Raw genomic sequence first — 18,788 nt, forward strand, 5'->3', positions numbered from 1 at the left:
AACAGGATTGGGGATTATAAGTCGTATATTAGCGTGTGCATATGTAAATATATAAAAATAAAAAGATAAAGAGAGCAATGGTAAGGTTGGAGAAGTATTTTATGGATAGAATCTTACAGCTGTTTCTGAGAAGATCCAGTACTTCTCTTCATCGGAGACAGAAAAAATAAAGTAATCTATTATTATATCCATAGGCGGATATTTTTAGTATGAAGTGGTAAAGAGTGTGATGCACTGAAAAAAGAGAGAACAGTACTTGAAGTGTAGTCTCATTCCAGTAGTAAAAATCCGTGTAAAGTAATCCATATGGGGATAATCCGGAAATAGATGTTGGAACGAAGGCTGATATAGCATAGATAGCAGAGGTGAATATATGCCATACTGCGATGGATTTTAGGTTGTTTACTTGAAGAATGGCCAAGTCAAGTGAAGGATGAGCGGTAATTAGGTCAAGTCATGAAGACAGAATGTGAAAGGGGATGGAGGAGAGATAGAGGTGAAGGATGGTAGCGGTATACTTTAATGGTCAGTTGATCATACAGGATAGAGGGGATGAGCATATAGAGAGAAGGAGGGAAGGGGGAGATAAGGTTAAAAGGTCTAGTGGGTAGGAAGGAATGCGCGTATGTAGTATATAGGTGGTGGGGGTATGAGTAATAAACCAAGGATAGAGATAAAGGGAGAGATGGGTGGGAAAGGTAGTTAGTAGTATCATATTCAAGAGTGCAGCCAAACCTATTTATAGATGGTGGAAAGGGATTGAGAGAAACGACGTAGTCTGTATGCGTAGGTGGTGTTGTAGTGAATTAGAGAGTAGAAGAAATAGATTTGGGGGTATATATATGTGGTGATATGATCGAAAGAAAATAATCCTATTCAAAAGATAGCAAAAGATGGATGTTTTTGCCAGGTTGAATAGGTTGCCTGTTGGGGGTCGTGTAATTATGTTGCGTGACCGTTTGTGCAATTTTGCTTGTGATAGAACTTAAATGTATGGAAAGAGCGGGGATTGCAGTTGCTAAACGCTTCGTTATATCGATTAAGTAGAGTGGGAGAATTGTATTTTAAAATATGGAACATATATATTAAGTATGGGGAGGAGGAGTAAAACAGTGGAGAAGAAGAAAAAGAAAAGAAAAGAAAGAGAAACGGAGAACTAGCGAGAGAAAGGGGAAAATAAATAGGGGCAGAGAGTGCTACATATGACACTCAAAAGTAACCAACAACGTTTGGATACTTCATATAGCTTGCGCAACGAACACATAAAAACGGACACATAAAATTACATGTATATCTACATAAGTATAAATATACATACAAATATACTCATTTGCCCCAACTTTCCCTTCCAGTGCCTTTTACTGAACAGGCGTGTTTTTCTGCTGCTCTTGTTTAATTGTAGGTTTTTTCCCTTTTGGGATTACCGTTCTAATTTTTGAACTGTTATACAACTTTTGCTATTTTCTGTGTCCTGAAGACACATTACTTGCTTTAGCTGGTTCGTTTTCTTTTGTGCGAATTCCCTTGCTTAGGGACGATTTGTATTCCTTTGTGGAAATTTTTTTACTCAATCAGTACAATATGGAAGTTAACGCCTCCCAATACGTAATTCCAGACTTCTTCTTTGAGGAATTGTGCGAACAAATGTTACCCTCCCTCCCATTTTGGCAAACGTACCAGAGAAGGATAAAACCGACCTCCGAATTGAAACTCAGAATGATAATGAGAAAATGAACTACGCATCCGTGGCCGGCGTCACTGGCGAAACAGTGCAAGTCGGCCCGGGCGAGTTCGAAAAATATAAAAGCTTATCGCAGAGGGGAGGAACAAACATGAAACTGACTCCCCCTAGAAGAAGTGATGTACAACACAAAACGCAAAACAATAACTTATAGAACGCTGTCCCAGGCAACAAAAAGAATAGAGATGGCATCGAAGGATGCCAACGAAAAGAGCCGACTACCAATTTGGCGTGACATAAAATGCGTAAGTAGAGGAAGGCGCTTCGGCTCAGTCGAGGTGAGATTTGCTTCCGAAGAGGAGAAAAAGGAACACTCTACGTCTCCCTTAAAATCGGCAGATCTAGTGTTACTGCCGACTTACCTCAGAAGACGAACACCGAAAATAAGGATAGGGAGGTCCCACTAGATATCGATGCAGTGTGGCTGGTGGCAGCTGTACCAGTGAGACATAAGTACCAGGGATTCTAAAAGAAGATCAGTGTCCATCACTCTATTGTTATCATTTCCACTCTTTTATTATCCATACACTATTTTTGACCCCCCCGCCACTATATTTTGTCTGTCCTGTATTGTCCCTTTGGTGAATAATGAATAAGTGCCTTTTACTGAAAACAAAAACAACTTAAAAACATGATAGTATCAGCAACAATTAGTCTATAATTCATTTTTTTTTTATTGCTATCAAACAGATGACTGGTATTCAGTGATTGTTTCACTCTCTATCCGGTTTCAAAACCAAGCGGGCAATCAAATAGGCTTAAATTTATCTTTGTATATTTTCAGGAATGTAGAAAAAAATTATGATTGCCTATTAATTTTTAATAGATACACACTCTATAGAACCGTTTCTTCTTCAACCTCTTTGTGAAGATATATTTTTTTCCTGATGAAGGGGCCATTGCTGTTTGGTGTCAATAGATTGTGACAGTGGCTCCTGAAACGGCTATAGACTTGAATTACTAATTGCACTTTACAATGGACATTATTCTGGATTCATTTTACCTTTAATAGTTTAATCATCATAGATTTTAAAACAATTTTAGTCGCCTTGCTATATACATATTTATGTATTTTCTTCATACGCTGTCATACGCCTCGTTCTTTAAAGGTTTTTCACACGTTTTTATATGTATATTCTTATACCTTCGGATTCTGTGAGCTGAACGCCCTGGTATTTTAATATGTATTTACTTATGTTCAACGGCGTGAATATATGGGGATGATATAAAGTTGTTTGCCCAATTCTGATGTTTATTTTTAACCACTGTGTTTATCTTTTGCCTCGGATTTTTTACTTCTATTTGCAGCCCTATATTTATTTTATTTTTCGATTCCTATAAGGAGAAACGAAATTTTAAAATTGTATGCATATATATATATAATATAAATAACAAAGATGTACAGTGTCAATTCATTACGGTCGTTTCTAAGGACTCTTAATTACATCATTGTAAAGAAACCATTTTCATCAGATGAATTCGACAGTTCAATTTATTCAACATAGTTAACAAATTCACGCAGTAAAAATATTTACATTGATGCTGCTACCATTCAGTTGGCAGAATAGTGTATATTTGGTCAGAACAAAGAATTTCGGGATTATCAGAGTTTATAGTGTCGGGTGGAGTGGGATAGATAGGAAATAGAATATAAGATTGCCCCAGCCTTTTTTTTTTTTTCATTGTTGCACGATCTGCAATTATTATTGTACTCCTGCTAAATGGACATTATCACGTCCATCAGTTTCCGGAGGTATTGGTACAGGATAGTGTTTCTGTCACTGGATGACGAGAGAATATGTTAGCGGATTGATTACTAAGGTCTGGGGGTTGATATATGAATCCAGTGTACTTTATTTAGTGACTGACATCGTTTTACCACTACATATACTCAGTAGACTTTGTTCGTATTTATATTTCCAAAAGTAAATAATATCTGTGTGTGTGTGTGTGCGTGTGTATTTGCGCGTATGTACGTGTATGTAAATGTGTGCGTGTGCGTGTGTGTATACAAGATGTAAGGTTATATAATTTTCAGTAAATTACTCTCTCCTCATATTAATTAAAATGTTCTTGTTTCATTCAGATCCATCATGGGGATAAAATACTAATACAAGAAATGAAAGATATGCTCTCATTGTTGCCAGATGTGCGGATCACTACGATTTAGAAGTTACTAACTTTGTAGATATTGCAAAATCTTCTGTCCGTATTAAAATCAATGAGGATATTAAATATGCAGATGATGAATGCATAGCGGTAATCCAAATAGATGAGTAAGTTGGTATAGAATGATTTTAAAAGGAATCTTGAGCAAGTGCAAAATCTATTTATCAACTTTAAATTTTTTTTCCAGAAATAATTAGTTTACATAATTTTAACCTAGTTACCCTTTATATATTTAGATTCATCTTAAAACACTATTTTCTATAGCTTCATAATTTATTTAAACATATAATTTTAGCTCCTATGATATCATCCACCTGAACAGTGTCAGAATGGGGTTTTATTCTTGCGTAGTGTACCAAATGTTAGTGATGTTTTACTGACAAGTATTATTGTTAATTATTTCACTGTTTAACGCCTGTTTTTACTGCCTCACAGCAGTTTTGTTGACGCGTTCCTCCTTGGTTGAAGGGAGTAACACATTAGCTTAAAAAGATGATGGCATACTAAACGGTGAGTTCGTCCGAAGACGAGTTACTCTAAGCGCCTAATGAAATGGATAAAGAAAAGGAAAGAAGAAGGAATTTTGCAGCGATGGCCAAAAACCACAAGAAAGTCAATATGGATGAGACTGAAAACTACAAGTATATGCTTCACAGGGAGCGGAATGATGTAAAGGTGTCCACTCCCTAAGAAGTATTACAGGAGGCTAAGAGAAGAATGATCAACTACAGATCTTATTCGGTGAAGACACTGAATAGTGATAACGACAAAAAAAGTAGAAGCAGTAAATGAGGACTCCCATCCCACACCCACCCAACTCCCACCGAACCCACTTCGTCCCTCCCTTCCCTTGCAGACACTAAACCACGCCCTACCCCACATAATATTAACAAAATGATTACAACCATACAGGAGCCCCAAATTCTTCCGTTCCCGGCTTATGAAGAAAAGAAAAAGCATAGTACTCTACAGTCAACACAATGGCCAACTGCGAAAAAGGGTGTATATATTAGTGATCACTACAGGTTATAGGTGACCCCAGGCTGTGAGTGTGTAATTGTAGACACTATTCACACGGTGGGACTGAAGCAGTATGGAAGAGACCTGATGTACTGGCAGAGAGGAATGGACAAATATCTCATAAACGATTTTAAAATAGACATTTTTTAAGGTTTCAAAAAGCATAAAAAGATAAATGGAGTCGCCCGGATGTGGGGACGAGAGACTCAATTGCATTATTCATTTTAATTATTTCATTCACCCTCCCATTCGTTTTTTTTTTTTTTGTGGGGGGGTCCTCAGATTTGTGCTGTCCTGTTTGTCTTTGTTTGTCCCCTTTGTCTTGTGTGTAATAAAGAATTAATATCATCCGCCTGAACAGTACGTTCCGACGACCTTAGTAGTTGTACACTATGAACATTCATTTTGGAGTTCGGTTGTAATTTTTGCTATTTGATGAGTGTATTATTGAACCAGTTATTGAACTTGGTACATTTTGTGTTGTTGAAGAAACGGTTGTAACTGCTTGTGACAGTTCTTTTGTTATAATTCCCCGTTGTTTGAAGGAGGAATCATTGCTTTTTTATTGGACGTTGGCCTAAACTTACGCGGCGTTTAGCCGTAATTTTGTGGGGAATTTTGCCCATTAATTTAATTTTTGTAGGGTGTCAGCCCAAATCCTTTGAAAAATGTGCGACTCAGTTGAGTCTGGAAATAGGGAAGCAGTGGATATACCAGCCTTAGTAACGTCTCCGGTGACACCGGTATAGTCTCCAACGACACCAAAATTTAATTTTGCTGCAGGAGCAGGAATAACCAAAAGAAATCTTAATACCAATTTAAGTGAAATAATCAAGTTTAAAGGGATGCTAAAAAGGAGGGGTTATAAGTTCAAATAGCCCCTCCAAACGAATAGAATAACGGTCATCTACAAAACGTTTATCGTAAAAAATAAGAAACCTGACATGGCGTCGAGAGAGGCGGTGGAAAAATGCCTTAGACCAATTTGGTCTGACATAAATTATAAATACTCAGGCGAGGAAGTTTGCTGCTATAGAGGTAAGGTTCTACAGTGAAGAGAAAGCCAAGTAGCATTCGACTAATACTTTAAAGACGGAAGAAGTGGTTCTTCTCCCCCACGTACTTGGGGAGAAGAACGTCGAAAATAAGAATTCACGAAATCTCACCGGAAGTAGATACTGCCTAGCTGGTGGCAACAAAAGTCGTCGGTTTGGAGGATAAAATTACGATCCTACAAGCAACAACAACCGATAATCAAAATTGGCAGGGGCAAGGGCTTGAAATGGCAATTCAAGCAGCCCCTTCCAATTTAGAAGAAATACCTGAAATCATTCAGGTGTGGGACACTAGGTTAATTGTAATGATAGAGAGGAGGAAGCCTCATCGCTTCAATTGTGACAAAAAGTGTGGCAACATAAGGGCAAAGTGTGGTCCTCCCCCAGAAAAAGTGGTAGTACCCCCACCTCCAGAAGAGGAAGAAGAATAATCAAGTAGAACACCAACTACAACAGATACAGAAACCCCGTGAAGGAAATGGAAGATAAAACCATCGACAAAGAGAAGGGCGAGGGTGGAGCATGATATGATAGTGGGAAAAGAAGGAACCCACAACCCACCCCTTCAACTTCCTCAACACATACTCATAAAAGAAAGAAACCAACAATAGCTGACACAAAGAAAAATGGCTGCCACTTGGAGGCGTTAAAAAAAATAGTACAAGACTGTTAAGCAGGTTGGCTGTTGTTCCAACGGCAAAACCTGTTGAATACAATAAAACCCCCATAGGGGAAAAATATTTACAGAATTCACCATGATATAGGCCCTCTACAGAAAGACATTCCACCCCACCCACCAAATTTTTGAGGGCCTATCTATCATCATCCTGCAAGCCAGCGTAGTTGAATAAAGAGATGGACATGACAGCCTATCTCTCACCACAAAATCTGTATGTCTCTTATGAGTATTCATGCTGGTTGTTTAAATGTGCGTGGTCTGATGTCGAGCTGGAAACAAGGACGTTTTCTTAACGACATCAGGTCACGTGGATTGGATGTTATTGTTGCTACTGAAACCAGATTGAATGGACCAAAAGACTTGCTCCTGCTCCTAAATGGTTATGAGAAATTTATTTCTTCATGCCATACTGTGGATGGAAGAAGTGTCTTGGTTCTAATTTAGAAAAACCTGGTTTCAGAGAAAAGATTAATTGTTATTGATCCAGAGGGTAGGCTGGTGCTACTCGACTTGACGTTCAGCAACGGTAAGACAATAAGGCTTGTAGCAATTTATGGACCAGTTAACGATGGTAAAAGTGAGTATTTTCAAGGCCTGGAGAAATTTCTGAGTACTTCACACTCATTAGTTCTGAAAGGAGACTATAACACAAACCGCGATGCACACGTAGATTATGTTGGCTCAAACCAAGATAGGAAAGTTAACTCTTGCCTCTTGGATCTGATATGTCGCTATCAGCTAGCAGATCCTTACAGACTGGAATTCCCGAACGCTCCATTGTGGACATGGTCAAATAGCGACGTGTCTTCCAGAGCTTACCGAGATAAGATCGTTAGAATTAAAGATAGACATATAGCTAAGTGTCCACAGTTGTATCTTGTCAGCTACAGTGATCACAAGCTTGTAACTTGTAAGCTCGACATATATAGGTTACATAGGCAAGACTCTGGGTACTGGAAACTCAGTAGTCCCTTTTGGAGGATGAGGATTACAGGAGCCGGATTAAATTGTTAGTATAGAGGACATTAACCGGTACCATTATGAATAATAAATGGTGGTATTCCTCGAACGAGCCATAAAATTAGATATAGTATAGGACTAGTAGCTAAGGAGACTAGGAAAGAGAGAGCTCTAGTTAAGGTACTAGAAGAGGCAATGAGAACTGGCTCTGCATCCCTGGTGTTGGCGAAAAGACTGGAATTAAACCAGCACATCCAAGCCAAACACATGGGATGCATGATCAGAGCTAGACTCCGTGCAATGGAATGTGATGGAATCAGAGCCACTGGATGGGCCCGAGTAATAGAAGCTCAACGTAGCAATAATGCCACAATAAGATCTGTGACGAACCAACAGGGTAATTTGGTAAACTAACCCGAGGAGATGTGTGAGATCTTTCAAGAGCACTTCGCTCAGCTTTTCGGGAGGAGCGGTGGACTGGAGAGCAGGAGGGACGTAACGGACTTCCTCGCCGGACTGCGGCGTCTCTCGGGGCGAGAAGCGGAGGGCTGTGAAGGGCTGATCACAGCTACGGAGGAGGAAGAGGCTATGGTGGACTGCGGCGGAGACAAATCGCAGAGACTAGATGGTTTACCCTATAAATTATATAATAGTATGCCAGACCTGTTCGGGAACCTGCTAGCAGAATGGTTTCATTACCAAATCTGTATGCCGGGGAGTGGTGACGGTGGTTAGAAAAGATCCGAACAAGGAGGATTCGGTCGATAACTCTAGGCCCATCACTCTGTTGAATAGAGTTGAAGATTTTGGTCAAGGCTTTAGCGAAAAGGTTGGCGCGTGTCACGGATGGACCCGTTGGGGAGGCATAAACCTGTGTCATTCCCGGTAGATCCATTCAGGACAATCTCCACCTTATACGCTGTACCTTAGAAGCAAGCCTGGCACGGGTGAGGCACTGGTCCATTTAAACCAAGCTAAGGTTTTCGATAGGGTTGACCATCGGTACCTGGTGTCGGTCCTTGCGGCGTTCGGCTTGGGTCCGAAATTCTGTAGTTGGATCATCGCCATGTCAAGTAACATCCACTCGATAGTTCGGGTGAACGGTTTCCTTTCGAAGCTGTTCTGCATCAGATGCTCGGTTAGTCAAGGGTGTCTTCTCTCCCAACTTTTGCATGTGCTGGCTCTTGAGCCATTACTGCGAATGCTAGAGGTGCTGAGGGGCATTCCGAGACAGCCAGGATGTGGCAGATGTATTACAGCGTATGCGGACGATATCACCATCATCGTATCCAAAGTAGAACACCTACGGAGGGTAGGCGATGCCATTAAGGAATCCGTGACGGTGGCAGGAGCGAAGGTTAATCGTGAAAAGTCAATCGGCTCGCAACTCGGCACCTGGATACCTACTAAAAGCGTCGTGGGACGTTGGACGGAGGGTCCGATTAAACCGCTAGGGGGTCTGGTTTGGACCAGATCACCAGATAGAGAAGAACTGGAGCGAGGTATTAAGCAAGGTAACCTGCCTAACCCAGACCTGGTCTGGGCGGTGGCTATTCCTGGAAAGGAGAGCGGAGGTTGTCAATATGTTTATCACATCGGTGATTACTTACTGCCTAACCGTCGTGCCTTGTCCCGTTTCGTGGCTGATCAAGTTGGAACTACTGCTCTTTCGCTTTTTGTGGTAGGGCACAGGACCACTTGTAAGGTGCTCTATCTGCTGCCAACAACTGTTAAAGGGTGGGATAGGGATGCCGTGGTTGATGATGCGAAGACATACGCTGAGGCTGAGGCATCTGTGGCTCTACATGGATTGTGAACGGGTGTGGACTCCGCTTGCAAAATTGACGTTTCCCAAGTTCACACGTTTTTGTGGACTGGAATCTTGGGTTTATCGTAGATTTAAGTTGGACACGTGGTACACTGAGTGCCGAAAGGCTCTCGTACTTTTCTATCGTTCGAGCAATGCAGGTGGTGGTGGTTCAACTGCGTCATTATATAGAGGAATAGTAGAATCGAAGTATGATGATACCTTAAAGGAGATCATAGGCCTCGACGATGATCATCTCACCAGCTTGTTCCGAAGAACATTCGGGCAGGGATCCCTGGATAATTTCCAGATGTCCCTGAACTGGCAGTGTTACCGAGGAATCTTACTTGTTCGGGATAAGCTCACAAGGCACTGAGGCCCCGGCTCACCGATTTTACCAAGATGCATGCAGGATAAGGAAACCGTGTAATGTTCGGGTGTGTCGGATCTGTGGATTTATGTCGAACAACTGTTGTCAAGTATTGGAAGATTACAGCTGTCCGCTGAGTCAATTGTAAAAATTGATCCACCTGCCTCCTTGAATAAAGAAGGTAAGATTTGTTTTCTCCTAGTAATGGCGGTTGCGAAAGAGGTTATATGGAAGACCAGAATGAAAGAATTTGTGACCGGCAACTTCATCTCTGGCCCTGTACTGGTGACATTTTTCATTTTGCATCCGAAAAGGAAAATAGGGCTGGAGAGGAGATGCCTGTCAGCTGTTGTTTCTGGAAAAGATGAAAGAGTGTGGTACGGATATTGCGAATGAATGTACCCACATGAATATCCCATCAAAGATTTATCTAAGGTATCAGTGGTAGAACGGAGCTTGTGGGGTCGAAGCAGAATTCGTCCCCCCACTTCATTGTTTTGTGTCTTTGTTTAATCATTCGAATTACTTTGTCATAACTTTAGAAAAACAAATGATTTCATCTCTTTGTAAATCATCTGACCCCGTTAGATTGTACTGTCCCTTCTTTTTGACCACTAGAGGGTAATAAAACAATCTGAACAGTATGTTCCGATGGAAACTGAAAGATGCCTGTCGTATATATAGACTTTCAATCCATTCACACACACATTCTTTTTCATTCTTTTAATTGTTTCAGTCATATGACTGCGGCCATGCTAGAGCACCGCCTTTAGTCGAACCACTAAACCCCGGGACTTATTCTTTGCAAGCTTATTACTTATTCTATTGTTTTCTATTGCCAAACCGGTAAGTTTCGGGAACGTAAACACACCAACATTAATTGTCGAGCGATGGTGTAGGGACAGACACAGACACACAAATATATATATATATATATATATATATATATATATATATATATATATATATATATATATATACACGACGGGCTTCTTTCAGTTTTCGTCTACCAAATCCACTCATAAGGGTTTGGTCGGCCCGAGGTTGTAGTAGAAAACACTTCCCCAATGTACTACGTAGTGAGACTGAACCCGGAACCATGTGATTGGAAAACAAGCTTCTTACCACACAGCCACTCCTGCACCTATTCATATATATCTAAGCGTGTGTCTTTCTCTGTGTTTGTCTCCACACCACCGCTAATAACCAGTGTTGGTGTGTTTGCGTCCCCGTAAACTACCGGTTCGGCAAAAGTGATCTATAGAATAAGTATCAGGCTTAAAAAAAGAAGTACTGCGGTTCGGCTACAAAGATTCAAGGCGGTGCCGAAGTCTAATGACTGAATTATAGAAGTCGTGCAGTCACGACTCTCTATCTCACTGACTCTCTATCTCACTGACTCTCTCTGTTTGTCTCTTTATCTATCACATTATTTCCTCTTGCACATGGATTAATAAAATACGTTCCTCCACCCGTACGTCAGACTATCGTGTCTCGCGACCTTGAAGTACATTATAAACTCTGCTGTAACGCTAATGAAATATTGTTTACCATCCCAGCAGTATTTTCCTGGAGAATTTACAATACAACTTTCTAAACAATATCAAATAACTTCTATACAATTTACGTTTTTGGAAATCTGATCGTAATTAGTTCACTAAAATTTATTTTATTTTACATTTTTACAATATAGGTGAGACATATTTCCGGAGTTAGTACTATGACATTTGACTAGATTGATTGACAGTGAAAGGGAGAATAAGAATAGTTCTGCTTGCATCCATATGTAGGCATCTGAGAAATAGAGAGTACGAACTCATACGGCGACGTGTGTTTACAGTGTATGTATACATACAGATCCAACATTGCAATGCGCAGACTGCAATGCGCAAACTGGGTAGCGTACGAGTGTCACTGGGCATACTCTTGTCAGTGTGTGTGAATGGATTGAAAGTCTATACATGAGCATGTATGTAGATATGTGTATACAAAAATGTATGCAACGGTATGCCTACGAACATGTATTGTCTTTTAATGTGTGTGTATGATCGTTTGTGTGTGTGTATATATATATATATATATATATATATATATATATATACACACAAACACAAATTTTATAATTTCATAAATATAATTATAAAATTATAATAAGGGCAACTACCAAGTAATGCCATATGCTAGAATAAGACCAAATTTATTCACTGCTGAATTATGTTGATTGAGATGAACAAGGCTGAGATGCACGAACTAGATTTTTAATTTGTATATAATTGTGAACATTTGTATATGCACTGTGAATACGTTGTGTTCGTATGGTATATATAAATGTTTATAATTATGTAGTTTGGTTATGTAATACTGATAATGGTAGAATGGGGCCATGCTGATGCACCGGGCTAAACTTTTTCAAAAAAATCTTTGTTGTTCATTCCCTCGCTTTCAGCGCGTATCTATGTGATAGATGAAGTAGTTTAGAGCCATTTAGCATCTTCTGGCATGTGGCATTACTTCGTAGTTGCCCTTATTATAATTTAATACCTTGTATTAATTTTTAACTGAATTGGTTTTTACATGCTAGTTACTTGATAAAATCCTATGTAGATGTTATCCTTGATTTTAATTTATATATATATATATATATATATATATATATATATATATATATATATATATATATATATATATATATATATATATATATATATATATATATATAAATCAAAATAAGCAACAATAATTACTAGCCTGCTAGCCTTGGCTAGGTCAAGATGGATTTTTATGTATTCTTCTTCCCACTTGGATTTTAAATGTTGCCACAATTATAATATGTCTATTCTACTGTAATTTTTCTACATTTTTGTGCAGCTGAAGATTGCTCTACATATTGCATTTAATGTAATGCTTGCATTACTTAAATAAATGGAGTAGCATGAAACGTGCGTACTGCAATCATCTTCAAAATCCGTGTTGCTTATTTTGATTTTTTGATCACCTTGCTCTTAGAATGGTTTTTGCATAATACCATACTATATTCTGGTACCTAAACATAAGTACCATATTCAATTTTGGAATCTAAACCTAAATCTATATATATATATATATATATATATATATATATATATAAAATAAATATAAAATACATCAAGTACAGGACATCACCAACGAGTGAAATTACGTAGACACACGAGCGATATATACAGGACGAATTACCAAAAAATATACAATAAGAATAGGACATTACCACCGAGTGAAAAATACGTAAACACATAATGACAGACAAGTACAGGACAAAATACCAAAAGAAGTCTAACCTTCCTCATTTGTCGACTGTTAATTACTCCCTATTTCGAGGTTTCAACGACGATATAGGAAAACTTTATTAAACAGCAGCATCCAGAAATTTTAAAGCTATAAAAATTTGTGGAGAGTTTGAGCTTCGAACAAACAAACAACGACAGGGTGGACATATAGAGTAAACAATCGACGAAGACAAACATTAAGTGCCGTTAGGCCAAAACACATTGTAAAGGGTAACGCCTGGGAGAAATTTTGAAAGGTTATAGAATAAATACAAGAGAAGAAAATAGTAGAAGAGGAAAAAAGAGAGAGAAAATGTCGGGAGGTGAGAAAAATGACGTCCAGCTAAGTACGCGTCGCGTCCAGAAAAGACAGAGGTGAGAAAAAATGGCCTGTAGTCACGTGGGAACAAGCAGGCAGAAGAGAAGGGAGACAAGAGGGAGGATGAGGGAAAGAAACAGAAGGAACGAAAGCCTGTAAGGGGTGGAAGAAAGATTGACAGGGGTCAGCAAACAGGGAGAGGGAGGAACGGAAAATAAAGGGTTGTAGAAAGAAAGAAAGAAAGAAAGAAAGAAAGAAAGAAAGAAAGAAAGAAAGAAAGAAAGAAAGAAATAAAGAAAGGCTCGCAGAAATTATAAATAAAAATGAAAACTTTCTGTCGACAAGGCTGCGTGGCGTTCAATTATAAATAAATAAATATAGAATACATGAAATATAGGACATTACCATCGAGTGAAAATTAAGTAAACAAACGAGCGATAATTACTCAAAAATATACAAGAACATATATCACCAATGAGTGAGAAATGCGTAGACACATAATGAGAGACAAAATACCAAAAGAAGTCTAATCCCTTCTCAGTTGTCGACTGTTAATTACTCCTTGTTTTGAGCTTTCAACAACAATATAGAAAACTTCATAAAACAGCAGCATCCAGGAATTTATATATAGGCGCAGGAGTGGCTATGTGGTAAGTAGCTTGCTTACCAACCACATGGTTCCGGGTTCAGTCCCACTGCGTGGAACCTTGGGCAAGTATCTTCTACTATAGCCCCGGGCCGACCAAAGCCTTGTGAGTGGATTTGGTAGACGGAAACTGAAAGAAACCCGTCGTATATATGTATATATATATATATATGTATATGTGTGTGTGTTTGTGTGTCTGTGTTTGTCCCTCTAGCATTGCTTGACAACCGATGCTGATGTGTTTATGTCCCCGTCACTTAGCAGTTCGGCAAAAGAGACTGCTAGAATAAGTACTAGGCTTCCAAAGAATAAGTCCTGGGGTCGATTTGCTCGACTAATGGCGGTGCTCCAGCATGGCCGCAGTCAAATGACTGAAAAGAGTAAAAGAGTATATATATATATATATATATATATATATATATGTATACATGTGTGTGTATATATATGTATGCATATATATACATGTATATATATGTGTGTGTGTGTGTGTGTGTGTGCGTGCGTGCGTGCGTGCGTGCGTGCGTCTAGCTCTTTTTATGAAGATATTACTTAAATTGCCATGAATGAACACAGTTTAATCGGTTAAGATGGTCACGAAATCCGGCGTCGAATTTGATTACTTCTTCGAGATGGTAGTGTGTTGAGGTCATGTGAGTATTTGAATAATAATTACGCCAAAAGTTATACTGCGGTACTCCAGTGAATGTGTCATGTATGAATAAGAATTGTGCATTGTGTACACGTTTAATGTCACGTGAGACGGTGGACACCAAAAGACAGGCAATATTAATTCAATGTGTATGAACAATAAGTTGTCAGAAAAGCTAAAAATATGGAAATTAGATTGCTTGCTTGCATGCTAGTTGTGTATTTGTATATATGTGTGTATATGGTTATCTCTGTGCTTGTGTTTGAATGCGTGAATTATAGCAACACAATATCTTGGCCATTTAGTTCTTAGTGAATGTATCAGTTTGATGTGGTGTTATAGATTCTTCAATCGTGGATTGTAATTTTTCATAAACTTATTTTAGTCACTTTTCTGTATTTGGCATGTAGTTTTCTAAGGAGAAAGCTGAATTGGGTAGATGTGGGATCTCAGTGATTTTGTTTGTCACGCATGAGTTTAAAATATTCACTTTGTAGAAAGTCTAGTATAAGAATAGTATTTGCTACTAATATATAGCCAATTTGTTGCTGAAAAGTTTCAGTTGTACTGTGTCACTTCGTTACAACTATTGTTTTTAATCATATAAATTAAACTTTTACAACGTAAATTACAATTATTTCACAAGCAAATCAAAGAGATTTTCAAAGACTGAAAATATGTCCCCGATATTTTTTCTGTTGACCTATATTCATTGAATTACAGAACATATATATATATATATATATATATATATATATATATATATATTAAAATTAATTTACAATGGTAAATAACGAGTTTTGATTGTTATTTCAAGCAGGTAGACATACTTAGTATGTCCTTTGACAAATATATATATATATACAGTATATTTGCTTATAGGAAATTACCGATCCAAGAGATCAGAGTTAAGTGGATAAGGATAAATTCTAAAGAAATATAGTAAAAGAAACCCTACTGTTTTGGACATTGCAATAATAAAATGATACGTGAATAATGAAACTGACATCTACTTGAAATATACAAATGCAAAACAATATTTATTATTACCTTCTTGCCACCCAAAACATTCAAGAACAAATATACCATTTAGTTTGGTAAGAAGAATTTGAAAAATTGTATCCACTTTAGAAATTCGGGATGGACGACTTCAAGAATATTACTCGAAAAATTATGCTCAGTAACATTAATTGGCAACGGAATAGAACATCCAAAATCGATTGATATTCAAGAATTACGGAGCGCTGAAGATGCTTCATATACTCTCTATAGCTTGTTTCGTGTATCAACATACAATTCAGAAGCTTATAACATCATTCATCCGAATACACTATTATTAAAGAGAGACTTTGGACTGGAAATTGTACTCGAAATAGAATAAATAAAAAAAAGTAAAAGGAATTCAAAATCATTTAAGAACTCACTAGACAGCGCCAGACAATTCCAGCAGGCAAAACGTGTGGACACCCCGTGTGAGGAATCTGTATCAATCTTAAAGATGAGGCACCTTATGAATTTAAAACGGGACTGATATTTATTGTACGTTATATATTCACTTGCACATCTGTAACGGATGTAATCAGTATAACAGGATAAAAGGGATTAATTCTAAATAGAAGATTAACTAACGTCATCAGCGTTTATTACAGATATATGTGGTAAGTGAAAATTAGACATATGCCCAGCATATAAAATCTCTAAATATCAACTTTTCTCATTGCCTGAATATGCTGGAAATATTATTAATAAAACATGGAAGTATAAAGAAAGTACATTCAGCAATACAAAGGTACAAGTTGCTATGCAAAGTCAATCAACGCTGATATGCCTACATTTAGATCAAAGAAATATAAAGATAATCCATTACATTGCTCTAATCATGATTAATCAAAATTGTTGTGAAAGCAACTGGGACAATGTGGGAATAGGTAAAAACGTCTAAGTGCATTTTTACTATGCATTAGGAAATATAATACGATATACATGTATTTGTATGTGCGTGTGTATATGTATACACAAGTATGTATTGAAAGTACACACATGTGTATTAGTCTGTACATGGTTGCAGAAATATAAATTCGTACTTACCTATTATTTCGAAATCACTATTTCTTATTGGCTTACAAAGGATACTCCTAGTATGAAATCCTGTCATCTTATCAACCTGAAAAAAAAAAAAAAAAAGACACTGAATAGACATGTTGTAAATGTGTACAAAATTACTTATTCTGAAAGTGAAAGAGACTGTCAAATGAAATGTATGCTTCCCTGATCGCAATTCTCAAATATGTGTATACTTCAGTTGTTTAATACACACACACACACACACACACACACACACACACACACACACACACACACACACACACACACATATATATATATATATATATATATATATATATATATATATATATATATATATATATAAGTCAGTAAATAGTGGGGTTGTGTTAACCGCACGTGGAGAAATAATAGGAAAAGGAAAAATAATAATAAGGCAGAATGCTAAACTGGAAGCATATTTTAATAAAGATTTCTAACTGGCTTTCATTGCGAAGCAAATTTTCAAGGAGAGGGAGAATGAAAAAGTTTTTTACAAAGAAGTACAAAATGAATAAAGTAATATATAAAAAAAAAATAATATATAAAAAAATAAGTATACCAATACATTATATTGTCTTTGAGTTTTTGAAGTTCAATGGTAATTCGTGTATATAATGGTTGAAAAAATAAGGATGCATGAGAATTGAGAGTTGTGTTAGGTTTAAAAAAAGGGTTAAAAGTTTGTGTTAAGCAGGAAGTGTGGTGTCAAAACAGGAAGTGTGTGTAAAGGGAGACAAATGTTTTTAGTTGGAGTTATGAACTCTTTTTCAACAGGAAGTTTATGTCTGTTCCTAGAGAAATAAGGTCACTGAGGGGCATGTGTGTTAAGAAATGGTTGGAATTTCTCTATGAAAAGATTCTCCTTGTTGATTCTTTCTTGTGTGGAGATTCTGTCTTTACATTGATAGAAAGGGAATATAAGGAATTTAGGGTTTTTGTTTCTGGCGCAAGAGTCTATATGGCCACTGAGTGGAATTTGGCGGTATTGAGGAAGATTTATTTGTTCTTTATGGACTGCTACTCTTCTACGCAATGGGAGGCTCGTCTGTCCGATATAGAAGTTTTGGCAACCTGCGCATGTGAGGACATAAATAAGGTTACCAGAGGAACAAGAGAAATTGGTTTTGATTTTAAACTTTGTTCCTCGTTTGAAGGTAAATTCAGAGCCTTCAAATAGGTAGGGGCAGGTACCACAATTAGGGCGTGCACATTTTTTGACTGATGGGGTGGAAGTGGTGTATGTAGTTTGGCATTGGTTAATAGTGTTTTCAAAGATTTGTGTTGCCTTTTACATTTAAGGACTTTGTGTGTATTGATGATACACCGAAAATGAACAAAAGGAGAAAAAAATATAAATGTAGTGGTCAGCGATCTATCATGTGCATATATAAATATATATATATATATGTGTATATAAATATATATATATACGTATATATATATATATATATATATATATATATATATATATATATCATAATTTTCCAGAGGAAAATATCGATATATCGAATTTGAAGTCTCTGTCTCTTTTGAATATGAAAATTTAAAAGTTAAAAACCTTATAATATATATATATATATATATATATATATATATATATATATATATATATATATATATATATATATATATATATATATATATATAGTTTTAGGGAAAATAACCAATTTTCAAGAACTCATCGATGAAAATCCACTATCACATATAGAAAAATTAATAATTAAAAGCACAATAAATGAGTATAATATAAAGCAAAGTAAATATCATAAGATAAATATAATAAAAAGATTACACGTGTTTCATCACCAATTTTCAAATAGAAAAGAAATTTAAATCGATTAAAATCAATTAAAATCAATTGAAATTATCGAAAATAAGTTCTATTCAAAAATATACCTACTCGTCAGATCGTAAGTAGAACAATAATTAGATATATATCTCAACCAACAATAAGTACCAAATGAA

General features: G+C 37.1%; 1 protein-coding gene across 1 annotated transcript in view; it reads right to left on the minus strand.

Moving 5' to 3' along the window:
- LOC106884049 (dual 3',5'-cyclic-AMP and -GMP phosphodiesterase 11A) overlaps positions 1 to 18,788 on the minus strand; it is a 389,181-nt gene that overhangs the window by 166,500 nt on the left and 203,893 nt on the right. Inside the window, exon 8 of the mRNA XM_052973868.2 lies at positions 16,806 to 16,881. Within this exon, the coding sequence (XP_052829828.1) occupies positions 16,806 to 16,881 (76 nt within the window). The remainder of the gene's footprint in view (positions 1 to 16,805; positions 16,882 to 18,788) is intronic.

This window comes from Octopus bimaculoides, chromosome 16 (assembly GCF_046866305.1).
Source record: "Octopus bimaculoides isolate indiv1 chromosome 16, ASM4686630v1, whole genome shotgun sequence".
Taxonomy (NCBI): domain Eukaryota; kingdom Metazoa; phylum Mollusca; class Cephalopoda; order Octopoda; family Octopodidae; genus Octopus; species Octopus bimaculoides.